Raw genomic sequence first — 15,870 nt, forward strand, 5'->3', positions numbered from 1 at the left:
TCCTATTCTCATTAAATATCTAAATTTAGTAATTATGAGCCTAATTTATTTGATAAATATCAATTTATAAATCTGGTCTTTTAAATATTATTTTTGGTTATTTCTAAAATAAATTTTCTATTTTAAAAAATAAATAAAAATAAAAATAACATTTTTCATTGGTCAATTCTTCTATCTTAATAACTTCAAAAAAATAATAGTATTTCTCATAAGAATGAAGTAAGCTTCATATATATTTTTTGTTTTTTATTAGAATTTGATATAATCTATTTTAATGAAATAGTAATTTTTCTATATTTAAAACATAATTTTCAAAATATAAATAAATTAAATTTATTGAAAATGTTATACTATGTTGAATAAAAAAAATTAAACTCCAAGTCTAAATTTCTTATATTTTAATTTTGTGGAAATTGATTTAAAATTGATAATAACCTTATGAGTTGTCTAATATGCCATTTCACAACAACTCTATTAAGATTTCACTGAAAGAAGTTTAAAATATAGAATTATCAATGTTATCATTTAAGGAATGAAAGAAGTGGAGATTCTGTATGCTCTTATGAGTTGTCTAATATGCGATTTCACAACAACTCTATTAAGATTGCACTGAAAGAAGTTTAAAAATATAGAATTATCAATGTTATCATTTATGAAATGAAAGAAGTGAAGATTATGTATGCATGACAAACCAGGTAAGGTCATACTAGATGGGATCATGGGTGATCTTAATCAAATTTGGAATATTGATTTTATCCATAAATGGAAGGTTAGATATGCAATTCATTTTAGTTTTCATATTTGCATTCTTAATAGCCATGTTGACTAAAAGCACTAGTGGGGGTCAACACAATGGAATCGAATGAGGACAAAACCAACTTGAAGGAACTTGAATTAGACAAACTCAAAGGTGAAATAGTAGGGGGTGGAGGATGATTATGTTTTATTCTGGTAGATTTCATAAAAGAAATAACAAATATAGCGATACCAAGAGAATCAGAAAGTCCACTAAGAACACAATAATTTTTATGTGAGAATGTAGGTGTAGTCCTGACTAAGTGATAAATTTTCGTCATCAAAGTATTATATCCTAAAGACAATGAATGGAAAACAGTAAGTTAAATAATTCAACAAATTACTAAACAAAAATTATGTGAATTGTGGATGCCATGTCTTTTGATTAATTAAGTGTTCAAAGAAACAAAAATCATCCTAAAAGATAAAGTAGAAAAAACTAGCTAACCTAAGGGTGTTATTACCAAAAAAAAAATGTAAGAATAAAAAATATATTCTTACAAACATTTATCAATAAATTATTTGAGTTTTATTGTGATTATTGAGTAAAGAGGTCAACAAGTCCCTTTCAAATACTCAAATAGATGGGAAATGAGATTTACTAATAGAGTAAGTGAAAGTACAAAAGATATTAGCTATGAAGGCCATTGGGGCGAGTCCCTAATCCCCAAAAAATTATCAATCTCTAGTTCCCTCCCCCTTATGAGAGACACCTAGGTAGGAACCTAGTCAAATTCCACTAAGATACTCATTCATGAATAAATGCACTAGCTTACCATGCCTTCAATATGAAATCGAATAATTGAGGGATATTTAGTGTGAAAGAACTAAGAGATTCAATCCAAAATTTGGTCCCAACTTTAACATTATTGGACATCATACAATGTAAGATCCTTCTTATTTCCAAATATATTCTAAACCACATCCAATATATAGGATTTTACATACTATAAATATAAAAAATTATGTTTCAATGTACAAGTTTATGGAAAATATTTGGATGCCTATCCTTACCACCCTAGCCGAACCAAAATATTCTTTTGATAAGTGAGGAACTATAGTTGGTTTGATTAAATTGTTTCTTTTAGCACTGAAGTTGGTGTACTTAATTAATTATTTGTTTTAGGTATTATTTATTTTCACTTGGGGAATCTATAAAAAAAACCAAAATATTACATAAAATGGGACATAAAATAATATTTGAAATAAAATAGCAAAGATGGAATCCAAACTATGGAAGTAAAATTTTCCTTTTATTTCAAAGAGGGGAAATTCTCCAATATCCAACCAATGATATATATATATATATATATATATATATATATATATATATATATATATATATAACCTAAAGGATGTCATGTGAAATATTATATGAAATCCAAAGACTAGGAAAATCGAACAATAATGATTAGGACTGAGCACATAGATATTTCATTCTAGAGAGATTATTTTCCTAAAATATATCATTCCAAACAATAATGATTGATATTAACAATCTAGGGATTTCCTTTCTTACCACAAGTATTTCATTAAAATGTAGGACTTGAAGAATTCCCATTCAAATAAGCGTGAGGAAAAATACATTACCATAAAATCGTAATGAAGCACACACACAACCAAGGATAAAATGAAGGGTTTCATCCCAAGTTGAGTTGTCAATCTACTATTAGTTCTTTGTTACTAGATAGTACGAAAATTACCTACTTAATAATTGTGTCACAATAGTGATAGACAAAATGAAAAGGATAGAAATCCATGCACAAATAAACTATTGCTTTCTCTATCTTATGCATTATAAATGATTTAAACATAATGACACCCATAACCTAAATAATATGATACAACAACAAATTTAGGTTACTTCATTGCTAATCGAAATAAATAGATTTACAATTGAACACCTCAAGATACTTGCAAAAGTAATGTAGGCATTAAAGCCTCTTTGAGTAGATCCTTTTCCTCCTTCTGTGCCCCACTCTATAATTTTGACGGTAGAAAGAATATTACTAGGTGGTATAAAGAAGTATTCCTAGGTAAATCATAAGATGTGTGCCATATGAGAAGAAACTAAAAGTCATAAGAAATAACATAGAAAATAAAAATGCACACAATCACATCATCACACATAAGACACAATATATCTACTGGAAACCCTTCTGGGAGAAAAACCACTCTTGTTGTTGTTGCACTACTTTGAATCTCTATTATGTCAAACAATTTTTATTTTACATATTTAGTTGACTCCCATCAACCTAAATACTCGACCTCACATAAAATATGACAGCAAAAAATCAGTCAGGAGAATCGATTCTACTGATGAGCTCGGAAAACTCTGTTCTCACATAGTTCTATAGACTACCTTCCATTGAAGGCCACCACGATCAATGATCCTTTCCCAACTCTGGTTGAACTATCCAGCTTCGATTGGATGGAAAAATTGTTCCTTTCATTGAAGTTTGCAAATCATTGCTTCACACTCATGAAGTCACTGCTCCTCTACACTATGCAGACCAAGTTTCAACTACTTTCATATTGGACCAAAGACTCTCTTCTCAACTAGACTCAGCTCTGCAATCCAATCTCCAATAGAAAGAGACCATAAAAAATAAACCAAAAGAACCACAAATAACATGCTGTCAACTCCAACAAATAGTGTCACAAATGTAACCATCAATAATACAATCATCTAGCAACATAAAATTTACTTCAAATCCTCCAAATAAAATTTTCTACAATAGCCATGAATCTGATCTGAATAGTGATGCACTGCTTTAGACTTCTACCACAACAATGCCATTTTTGCATCTACATAAAGTATCTATGATATCAACTAGGTTTGAATAATTCCTTCTCTATTCATCCTTTTCTCATCAACTCCCACTCTGAAACAACCTATACTCAGCTCCAAAATGATGTATATAAAATGTGTTGGGTGAAAGCACTAGGATCAAGAGTGCACAAAGTTGACGAAGTTAATCCAATATCACCACTACTTATGCACTAAATGTGTTTACATCATTGGAGGACCTTTCAAAACCATTCTTGACATTTACAACTTAATCTAGAAGCCTCTGGAAATTTCCATGCCAAATTACATCTAATTTGCGTGAGGAATCCGAAGACATTTTCATGAAATTTCAACTACACACATAAAACTAGCTAATCTAGGTTACAACTTCATGCACAAGCTTGTATTATTGTGATTGGAGCCTTTCAAGCACAGGCACAAGCCTTCCGATGGGTGTGATTGGGGAAAACATGAGGAAAACGATAAAAATTCAGCCCAAATCCTCTTTGAGTGGCTTGGTCACCTTCTCTAGGTCCTGAACATGCCTTCAAACCTCTATCATAACCTTTGGCACCTTTGAAAATGGATAAAATAAGTCTCGCAAGTGTCGATGTGAAATTGACCTAAAAGGATAATAAACAAAGGTTAACTTGTCTGCCAACAAGTCATTTTCTCTCCTATGACATCTTCACAAGCTACACCACATCTGAACAAATTTTGTAGCACCTCTACAACATCCTTGTCATCATCATGAGGCCAAACCATCATTCCAACAAGTCATCTCCATGAGCATAATCATGAAGACCTAGATGAAGACCTAGTATGCCAACTCATCTAGTGTGCCAACTCAACAACACGAGGGATACCTAATACATCATCTATGTCACCTATAGCAACATCTCCCATGCCTCCAATCAATTTATAACAAGGAATCACAAAAATGAACATCAATTCACATGTTAGCACATGCTAACAAAAGATAACTCCTCCATGACCACGATTCTACCAACAAGCTACATCATTAAAGGTTGACATAAAAGGTTGAAATCAATGCCAACGTAAGCTAGTTACCATCACAAACCAATGCCAAAATCAGCTAGTTGGAACCATGCATGCCATAATTAAAACATTCTCCCCCTTTGGAATTGATGGAAACCATACATAATCTCTACACCATCATCCTCTAATAAGGCAACAAAAACTAAAACACAAACATTAGAGTAACTGATATCTACATGGCTGAAATATGATGCATATCAACCATGGGGGCTTCAATCAATTAACCTTCGACATATCACGTGCGTTAATGGTATACTAAACAATACCCTTAATTTGACTACATATTGGAAAAGACCTCTAAAAATCACATTATTTAACCCCCTACCAATACGAACCCAATACACATTCCCAATTTAAATAACCCCTACTTTCACTAGATATTGTAGGCATCAATTTTTTCATTAACATTTTTTATACCCCTTTATATTTTTTTCATTAACTTTGAATTCCATTTTTTATACTTGTCAATGTAAAACCCCTTTACCCCCTATTATATTCTGAAAATATTATGTCATTTTTTCCTCAATATATATCCCCCAATATGAATACACGTGGTATTATATTTCTCCCCTAGTGAAGCCCCCATGATATCAACAATGACCATACTCACCATATCAGCAGTAAGAAGCATATGAACATCCAAGCAACATTTGGAGCAGCATGTCACACCAATCAACCACTAGCAGCAACATCAATATTCCAACACAAGGTAACCATACAAGCATGAATAGACATCATAATGAATAACTGCATGTAACAATGTGCACATGATACATCAACCAACACTTCTCCATAGAAACTACATTGCAGCAACATCAATGGCCAACATCAACCTCTTTTCCCATCCAATGAGGTCAAAACCCAACAAACATAACCCAACATTAGGCATGCCTTCATGAGCATTTTACATGAATATATTAGTAAATACATGGCTACTATGATCATCTCCTATGGACGAATGACTCAATGGCATATTATGATTGTTACATCAACATTAGCCCATACATGTGGCTACAAAACAAATCCACGAAACTCCTTCAAAACATGAATACTAACATAATGACTCAATCTACTAATGACTAGACCCTCCACCAACATAAAATGATGAATCAATGACAAATACATAGCTGTAATAAACTGAATATATAAGCCCATACATTGTTGGTCCATGCCTCAAGTCACTATATACATGTCATTGTGAGAATGTCCTCATGCAACAATAGCTAAAAGATTATCAATAAAGGCTACAACAAGGCTGATATACATTTCTTTCCACTCATAAATAGTAAATACACTAGTTTAAAAAAGAATGAGTGGAAATAAATATAAAACATAAAGAAAAATATTTGATAACATAGCCCCCTGAGCATGATAGACCTCAGATGAAGTTATCTATACGTTCTGAAAATGCATGGAAGAACTGGATCATAACTCTGAGCATGATAGACCTCATATGAAGTTATCTAAATGTTCTGAAAATGAATAGAAGAACTGGATCATAACTCATTATTTCTCCTCAACCTTCCAATAAGTGAAAGTGATATATTTCAACCATATATATTACATTATTTAAATATAATAGATTTTTAATTATTTATTAAAATATTAATAAAAATTATATATATTAAATTGTGATATTTTTTTTTCCAAATTGAATTTGAGTACAAAGAAAAATAGATTATGATCACCTTACTACACTTAGTCAACGTATATCTTTGGAAAATGTATTTTTTTATATAATTGAATTAAAATGAAAGAACATAGAGACGAGAGCAAACTACATGTATCTATGAGAAAAAATGATACTCTAGACCTCCCACCTTAAAATCCTAAACAACTATTACACAATGAAAAAATATAGAAAAACATTTTCACAAAGAACAAATTAGGTGGTGGAAGACGTCAAAATCAAGACGTGTTCTATAATCTGAATGTGTAACCAAAAAATTAGGAAAGAAAAGTGTTGTTGACCCATTTGCAAAAGAGTGTAGTCACCATTTCTTGACAACGCGTGCATTGTTGCCATTGGTTGACATGTTCTTCAAATATTATAACATAGATAACGTGTGAAAGTAGGTACAAAAAATCTTCAAACTATTGTGACGAGGCATACGTAGGAACCTTCCGAAACTATACCGGTAAATGAATTATCGCACGAAGACGTATTCAAAGCAAAGTGGCTGTCCGTCTTTTTTCCAGAGATTCCTTTAGCCATTAAAGCTGATTAGGAAGTAAGGGAATCGGAGCTTTACTCGTGGGAATTGTGAGCCACGCGGCCTCTTGGGCCTTGCCATAGAGATTTTGTAGGTCGGTGGTGACTTGGCTGTGTATATCTACTAGCAATTGTCTCAAAAAGTACAAAGAGAGTCCGATAGGATTATTAAATTGAAATTGTTGAATTTTTCTAGAAGAGTTAATTGGTTTTTAGAAAACCTTGTTTTCTTGGATTGGATCATTGTGCAATTACTTTTCTTTAGATGTTTTGTTTATATCTATATTACAAGGAACACATTGAATGTCTTATTTCATTTTAGAGTAAGTTAATTACCCAAAATTAGGAAACCTCTATAGATGGCCAAGGATATACGAAACTTGCTAGTGACCAAGGCAATAACCACCATGACTATCCCCTCCCAATATATTCCATTGTAAACCATAATTGTATATTGCGATTAGAAAATCAAAATATAATATTCGAAACCATTAGATTAAAATACAAACAATAGATAAAAAAATGCAATCACACACCATCCACAATGAACATAAATAATTTCTCTTGATGCATAGATTACATGGTTTCCAAAACAAAAATAATTTCCTGCACATGGATTACATGATGGATGCGCAAGAGAGTGTGGATCTAATCAACTTTCCTGCACATGGCTTACATGATAGGACTGCTGTGGGAGAACCCCAATTTAAGTATTCCTCTATAACTTCAACATTGCCTACAGCATGAATAGGATTCCAAACATGCGTGGCGCTAATTCCTTTGAACCCCATACCCATCAACTCTGCAACAGAACAGGAGTCAGTGATGGCCATGTTGCTCTTGTAGGTATCATGTACATGATCATCCTCACAGTTGCAGGTTGCAGTTCTCTTGTAGGAGCCCAACCACATGGAGTGCATGTATTTGTATTTTCTCCATGGGGCGAGGTGCATCCCAGTCTTCTTCAACGAATTCTTCACACCTTCGCACATTATCTTTACAATGGATTGCAATTTATCACCCCTCCCAACATATATGTTGGGAAGCAACTCAAGGAGGGCGTTGTATTCCCTAGTGGGTCTCGCTATCTCAAACTGCATTCTGAAATCCAAGTCCACAAACAAACGAACACTTCTGCCTGATTTTGTGCTCTTCAATATCACATCCAAGTATTCATAGTTACCTGCACAAGAATTCCCATCTCTTTAATCAAGAAGAATTCATGAAAGCATATATTTGAAAATTAAAAAATTTGGCAGCCAAAGAGACCCACTAACCAGAAGGAAAGCTTCTACTATTATCGTTGGGGTGCGATTTGCAGATTGCTGCATCATATCCCACACTTCTAAGATGGCACATCACGGACTTTTTGAGGCATTCTGCTTGTGGTTGTTGCTGCAGTTTCCTGGCTATTTCCAGACACTTAGCTGTTTCGGCCAGCAGGGTCAACTCTGTAGCACAACCGCAAGATATAATGCCCTGGGAAATATTCCAATCTTTTCAGTTCAGAATGTCGAAGAACATACCCAATATAGCAATATATATTAATATTAAAAGCAGGCAATACAAAAGTCAGATTGAAGAGGAAAATTTCAGGGTTTGATGTATAATATACCTGAAGTATCTCAAACTGTCGTTGTTGAACAAAATTTTGGCAATCCTCCGTGATGTTGGTATCCATGGTTTGAGTGAGGGGAGATAGGTCCTCTGCTTTTGCGCTTGCGCCTGATTCCTCCATAAATCGTGCAACCATATCCCCGAGGCACGCTGAGTCGGTCTCGTATTCGTTTTCGGTTCCGCTGCTACTGTTTCCTCTCTCTGGTTGAATCTCATCAACACTGCGGCGCACAGAGAATGCAGGCATTGCGAATTATAAGCAATTTGGGAAGACAAATATGATGGTAAGAAATGCAAAAGCCAGCGGGGAGTAGAGAGCAAGAGGGCAGAGTGTCATTCCTTTCCGTTGTGGGGTGAATGAATGTGGTGGAGAAAATCGAAGATAATTGATTTTTTTCCCATGCAGCAATGCCATGGAGCCAAGAACTCGGAGATGAAAAGAAGGCAACTCAACCAATCTTCTTTCATTGCACAGCGAAAATCGGAGGTGAAAATAAGGCAACTCAACCGATATTTGGAAAAAGCAGTCAAAACAAATCAACAGTTGAAAGTGTCTCCCTTGATCGAACGGAGCAGGGTAAAAGTGTTGATGAAGAAGTTGATGCATAGGAAGGCCTATCCGCCTAAATATATTGATGGATGGATGACTATTGACATGGATGGGTTTGGTAGTCTTCCATGCAGGTTACGAACCGCGTCGAGAGTCCTATATATTCAATCTTTTTGTTCTCAGGATCTTATATGTCCAATCTTCTCATTCGATAAATTGAAGCACAAATACTTTGTTTACTTCATCCAAAGAGCTACCTTGGAACCTGCAGCGGCTACACCATCAAAATCACTTTGACACTTCACGACATTTAATATTGTATGCTCTTTGATCTTTCTTCAATGATATTGCCTGCATGGACTATTGTTTAATTATGCCCCTCTGTATTGTTCTCTAATCTGGTAGTTTTGATTGTAGAACGCAGTGACCTTGTGATGTATCTTCTTAGAAATTTCGATGTATAGCTTGCTAATTTCTTTGTTTCGATGGCGGATATTGGCAGTGATTTTAGCGGAAGATATGGGGTGGCAGGGACTATGGATTGTAGTTGTTGTGGCAGTAGCGATGACGATTTTTCCATTTAATTGTTTGGCTACAGACTACACCATCGGTGACACCGCACAGTGGAATCTGGGAGTCAACTATAATACCTGGGCTTCTGGCAAAACATTCGTTGTGGGCGACAAACTCGGTATGTAAAAACACAAATTATAGCAAAAAGCCAATGCTGATATTTGATGATACTGTTGCACCTAATGAAGATATTGATGAGTGATGATTGAATGAATCTAATGCATTGTTCAAATACACGCCGGGCACGCACAATACGTTGGTGGTGAACAAGGCGGGTACGATGGGTGCCTCACCACTAATCCCTTGGCAACACACACCCGTGGAAACGACACCATTACGTTGGACAGCACGGGCGCCAAGTATTACATCTGCGGAATCACGGGTCACTGCTCAGCCGGCATGAAGCTCACTGTCACTGTCGGCGCCGCCTCCACTTCAAAGAAGAACGGAACAGTGCCATCCCCCTCACCCGTCCATTCTCGAACATCAATTGTCCAATCGCCGTCGCCATCATCGGCCTCTCCCACTGCACCAACTGTTGGTTCGCCTTCCCCATCTTCCACCGCTCCTGCGATGCCAACTGTAAGGCCTTCGAGTTGCGGGTGCGATGGGCCTCGGCGTGTCTTCGTGCACGAGGGCACGGGGGGGCGCACAGGCGGGCACGCGGGCATGCACGAAACGACAATGCGACGGAGCTACGGACATAATGCGACGATATGTGCGACGAAAGGGAGACACTTAGAATGCGACTAAGTGTTGAATGAATATATATGCGATGAACTAAAAGCTTGCAAGCCCACTTGAAGTGGTGTTGTGGGCATATGTTGGGGTCGGCCAAGGGGCTGCACACCCCATGTAAAGCCAACGCATGAAGTGTATATATGTATGAGCCTTGAGGCTCATTTCAACAATCGAAACTCATCACTTCTCTACGCATAAGAGGAAGGGGTAAAGTTAAAACTGCGCAAATTTGGATAGGAGCTACGCATAGCTCATGCACACTATCTAAGGTGCGGTTTTGGACTTTTCTTGTGTCAGTTGGGAGTGTGGGCAAGGTGTGCCTGAGGTTCGGTATATGTGTAGATTTGTGCAGGACTTGGTGAAGAGGATTAAGTGGCTCGGGTGAGTACTACTCTTTGTGCAAGGGTGCACATGTGTTGTAAAAGGTTGGTTGCCTATGTTGTAAATTATTCTAAGTATTGGGTTGGAGCTTGCCAAGCATTACTTGTATTGTATTATTGAAGAAAGACTGATTATAATATATTGTCGGGCAGACTTGTTCGGGAGTTGCCCCTCCCCTTTATACTTGTTGCAATTGTTGTTGTTCTTGTTATAATTGCTATGGATAATGAATGAGTATGGGCTTCATTAAGTATAAAGGATAATTGCAAGTTTACTTGGTTGCGAAACACAAGCTAAGTAATGTTAAAGTGGAAGTAGGCGTAGTCCACGAATGTTAGTATTGGTGAAAAGAAAGCGTTCGGTGGTGCCGCACCTCGCTATAAGCGGTTGGAAGACTACCGCAGGTGTAGGGGCGTGACATGTGGTATCAGAGCTCGGTCTAGAGCTGGTGAGCAAGGTTTGCGCGTGACAGGTTGAATCTTGTGAACAGGTTCAGGTGTTGAAGCATTGAAGCCGGTATACACTTGACAGGTCATAACAAGACTTTGGTTTGGAGCTGTTGAGCAGGGTTGCTCGTGACAAGTACTTGCAGGTGAAGGAAACCGTTTCACACAAGTGGAACAAGGGTTGGTTCTCACTGCAGGAGACTTGATGAAGCTGTTGGATGGTCGAAACTAGATTGCAAAGGAGAAAGACGCTGTTAGAAATGGTAGTCGAATCTCAGGTTGGGTCTAGTCACGTTATGAAGGATACTACTATTGGGTTCATTGAAAAGGTGTTGGAAAAGATGGACGATATGGAGACTTCTTGGGATAAGAAGATGGACTTGTTTGCTAAAGAACAAGAGGCCAACTTCAAGACAAAGGAAGAGCTCGATGAACTCCGAACACAACATGATGAACTACGGACACAGTATGAGTACACTGATCTTATGTGTACACAACTTGAAGTAAGGGTCAAGGAGTTGAAGAAGCAAGAGATCAGGGTCTTGCTGAGATCGTGAACTTGAAGAAAACTCTTGACGAAGCCAAGGATGAGATAGTGGTGTTGAAGAAGGCCGTGAGGCATAACTCAGGTGGAGGAGTGCCTCATGTGAAGGTCAAAGAACCAGAATCTTATGATGGCACAAGGAATGCAAAGAATCTTGGAAACTTTCTATGGGACATGGAGCAATACTTGGAACAGTTGGGTTTATCTGATGATGAGACAAAGGTTAAGGTAGCTGCTCAGTTCTTAACAAAGGATGCTAAGATGTGGTGGCGAAGATGACATCACTTCGTGGGATGACATGAAGAAGGCTTTGTAGACTCATTTTAGTCCTTAGGATGAAACATGGGAAGCAAGGACGAAGATTAAGTACATAAAGAAGACCGGAAGCCTACAAGCATATCAGCGGGAGTTTGCAAGTGCAGCTCTGGAACTTCCTGACATGGCGGAGAGGGACAAGGTGTTCAACTTCATTATTGGGTTGAAGCCTTGGGCATGCAATGAAGTGAAGAGGCAGAAGATTAGGACACTTGAAGAAGCTTTTGCTGCTGTTGATAGGTTGGTGGAGCATTATGATGAGACTTCTGATGATAGGAAGAAGAAGTCCGATAAATCGAAAGATAAGAAGAAGGATGATGCTTCGAAATCGGATGATAGTTCGAAGACGAAGAAAGCCTTGAAGTGTTGGATATGTGTTGGACCACACACGGTGAAGAATTGTCCTTCTAAACCAAAGGTGGCTACTATTGCACAATCTGATGTGATGAATGAAGGTGCTTCTGTGGGGATGATGCAGATACTTGGTGCTTCTGCTACTACGGAAGAGGTCTCTAGGAGGGATCCTGAAAGGAACAAGTTGGAGTATGTTTGAATGAAGGTTGGAGGTACCGATGTGCTCACTATGGTGGATAGTGGGGCTTCTCACAACTTCATGGGTGAAGATACTACGAGAAGAATTGGGCTGAAATTTGTACCGGCAAAGGCACAAATGAAGACAGTGAATTCTCCTCCTATTGAGATTCTTGGTATAGCTGAGAGGGTGGACACTACACTTAGTGAATGGACCGGGAAGGTGGACTTCACTATAGTGCGGATTGATGACTATGAAGCTGTATTGGGGATGGAGTTCATGAAACAATTTGATGCTATGATCGTTCCACATTTAAAGAAGCTCTGCATTTATGATGGAAGGGAAGATGTACCCATTGGTGTGCCAACCATTGGTGTGACAAGGCCTGATTGTAAACTAGGAGTGATGCAAACGGAGGATGAGAAAAGAATGGGAGACATGAGTAAGCGATTGTCTACTGTTGAGGCAAAGCTTACTGAGCAGTCATTGGTCATTACATCACTTTCAGATAGCATCTCGGATCTATCAAGGAGGCTAGAGTTGGTGGAAGATGATGATGATGAGGAGGAGGTATATGTGAGGCCGGATGCCCAGAAGAAAGACCGGGTTGCTTATCTACAAAGGATGGAGATTGAGGATCCTGACAGATGGATTGAGTTGATTAGTGAGGGAGAGCCTTCAAGCTCTACTCCCTCTACATCTTCTTAGATGGATGAAGAAGATGTGGCTCATTGTTAGCTGCTCTTGGCAGTGAGTCCTTAAGACATGTTAGAGCAGGTATGATTGATGGTGCAGGGATGGCTTGGAATCAAGCATCACGACATGTTGCAGATGGGATGGAGTTTCCATGGACCTGAGCATGGATTAAGGAGATGAATTCTTGATGAGTCAAGGATGTGGCAGATGTTTGAGGAACAACTGATGATGGCATGAGGATGTTCACTCTCATGATTTGAGCGTGACAGTTGGATTAGCTACCCAACTAGTTCAGACATGGGGTCGCGAAGTGTGCAGAGATGTGTTAGCATTTTGTTGGAGTATCATGACAGAGGTTCACATGGGGACACATGATGAGGTCGGCACGAGATGTTGCAGTGGAGATTGTGGCAGAAGGGTCGATGATCATGGATCGAGATGATATCTGATGGAGAGCATACCATTGAGGTACATGCCTTGGTATGGTGAGCTTGGTGGTAGTTGGTCACTAAGTCGAGATATGATGGAGATGAGACTCTACACATGTTGCAAGGATGTTTGCTTTGTGTGGAGGAGTCAACATCATGGATGATGATGATCTTGGTGGATGGCTACCGGGATGGTATGTTGTCGAGGACGACAACGATTTCAGGTGGAGGAGGATGTAAGGCCTTCGAGTTGCGGGTGCGATGGGCACTGGCGAGTCTTCGTGCATGAGGGCACGGGCGGGCATGCAGGCGCGCCGGCACGCACGAAACGACAATGCGACGGAGCTGCGGACATAATGCGACGACATGTGCGATGAAAGGGAGACACTTAGAATGCGACTAAGTGTTGAACGAATATATATGCGATGAACTAAAACCCTGCAAGCCGACTTGAAGTGGTGTTGTGGGCGTATGTTGGGATCGGCCAAGGGGCTGCACACCCCATGTAAAGCCAACGCATGAAGTGTATATATGTATGAGCCTTGAGGCTCATTTCAACAATCGAAACTCATCACTTCTCTACGCATAAGAGGAAGGGGTAAAGTGAAAACTGCGCAGATTTGGATAGGAGCTGCGCATAGCTCATGCGCACTATCTAAGGTGCAGTTTTGGACTTGTCTTGTGTCGGTTGGGGTGTGGGCAAGGTGTGCCCGAGGTTCGGTATATGTGCAGATTTGTGCAGGACTTGGTGAAGAGGATTAAGTGGCTCGAGTGAGTACTACTCTTTGTGCAAGGGTGCACATTGTTGTAAAAGGCTGGTTGCCTATGTTGTAAATTATTCTAAGTATTGGGTTGGAGCTTGCCAAGCATTACCTGTATTGTATTATTAAAGAAAGACTGATTATAATATATTTTCGGGCAGACTTGTTCGGGAGTTGCCCCTCCCCTTTATACTTGTTGCAATTGTTGTTGTTCTTGTTATAATTGCTATGGATAATGAATGAGTATGGGCTTCATTAAGTATAAAGGATAATTGCAAGTTTACTTGGTTGCGAAACACAAGCTAAGTAATGTTAAAATGGAAGTAGGCGTAGTCCACGAATGTTAGTATTGGTGAAATAAAGTGTTCGGTGGTGTCGCACCTCGCTATAAGTGGTTGGAAGATGTTGGGTCCCTATAATACTAGTGATTACCCCATTACTATTGTAGTTATACCCCTTATTTATATTGTTGTGCCCCTATTACCCCCATATTGTTATTTTTGTGCCCCATAGAATCCCTCTATTGTTATTTTTGTGGCTTTATATTATTATTGTTAGGTCGACTGGATTATATTGTGACTCCTTAGACTCCTATATATAGAAAGGAGGTTTTGTCATTTGTATCATCCAAGAATTGTTCATTTATGTAATGTAAAGGAGGTTGCCCCCTCGAAGAGGCTGAATTCTAAGGCGTTGATCTATCTTTTCTATCTTTTCTTGAGCTGGTTTCATAACATTTGGTATCAGAGCTTTGGATTCTAGGGTTTCGCTGCTCCAAACAGGTCATCGTGGCATTTTCGCTATAACTTTTTTTCTGTGACGTTTCAGAAGCCAAAAAAAAACCCATTTGAGAAGAAATCGCGCTGAACCTTGGGTCCGAATTTCAGAGCTTTTCGCGCGATATTTGCGGAGATATGATCTGAGGAAGTTGGTCTTTTTGCAGACTCCTGAATTACATTCAAAACAGGTTCAAAGGTTGAAACAGTGACTCGTGGCACATCATACAAGTTCGCTCTACTGAACCAGTCTAAAAGCAAGTCACTGTGGGAGATTTCACATAACTCTTCCTTGGAGAATCCAATTTGGCTCAGACTTGTGGCATTGGAAAGAGGACACAGAAGGCTACTACAGGTAGCAATTTCAGAACTAGATGATCCAAAATTACAGAGATACATCAGATTCAATATCAGGCTTCTATAAAGTGAAAAAAGGTGTGTAGTTTTTTTTTTTTATTTTTGTGTAAGCTTGGTTTAACGAATTCAAAGGGCATAGTAAAGCATTATTATCGGTAACTGATGCCCCGAGGAAAGAAAATGCAAACACCTAGTAAGGAACCTGAAAGCTCTAGCATGACTCATGAAGAAGAGGAAGAAATGCTACATGATATATCAAAATTACAAGAACAAGTGCAACAAATGTCACGCTCACA

At 38.2% G+C, this 15,870-nt stretch overlaps 1 protein-coding gene across 1 annotated transcript; it reads right to left on the bottom strand.

Annotated features, from left to right (window-relative positions):
• Nucleotides 1-7,474: 7,474 nt before the first annotated feature.
• Nucleotides 7,475-8,777, bottom strand: LOC149266664 (uncharacterized). Its single transcript, XM_089408950.1, has 3 exons — nucleotides 8,473-8,777; nucleotides 8,135-8,336; nucleotides 7,475-8,040 (listed from the first exon to the last, which is right to left on the bottom strand). The coding sequence occupies exons 1-3, from the start codon at nucleotides 8,719-8,721 to the stop codon at nucleotides 7,475-7,477; spliced, it is 1,017 nt and encodes a 338-aa protein (XP_089265076.1). The 5' UTR covers nucleotides 8,722-8,777.
• Between the last annotated feature and the right edge of the window lie 7,093 nt (nucleotides 8,778-15,870).

The sequence above is a fragment of the Pinus tabuliformis genome, chromosome 6, assembly GCF_031772625.1.
Source record: "Pinus tabuliformis cultivar Carrire ecotype Pingquan chromosome 6, CPIR1, whole genome shotgun sequence".
NCBI classification, from domain to species: domain Eukaryota; kingdom Viridiplantae; phylum Streptophyta; class Pinopsida; order Pinales; family Pinaceae; genus Pinus; species Pinus tabuliformis.

Coding starts and splice junctions, on each gene's coding strand:
- LOC149266664 (XM_089408950.1), bottom strand. CDS start 8,721: ATGCCTGCATTCTCTGTGCGCCGCAGTGTTGATGAGATTCAACCAGAG. Junction 8,337..8,472: donor GACAGTTTGAGATACTTCAG/GTATATTATACA, acceptor AATATTTCCCAG/GGCATTATATCTTGCGGTTG. Junction 8,041..8,134: donor TAGTAGAAGCTTTCCTTCTG/GTTAGTGGGTCT, acceptor ATTCTTGTGCAG/GTAACTATGAATACTTGGAT.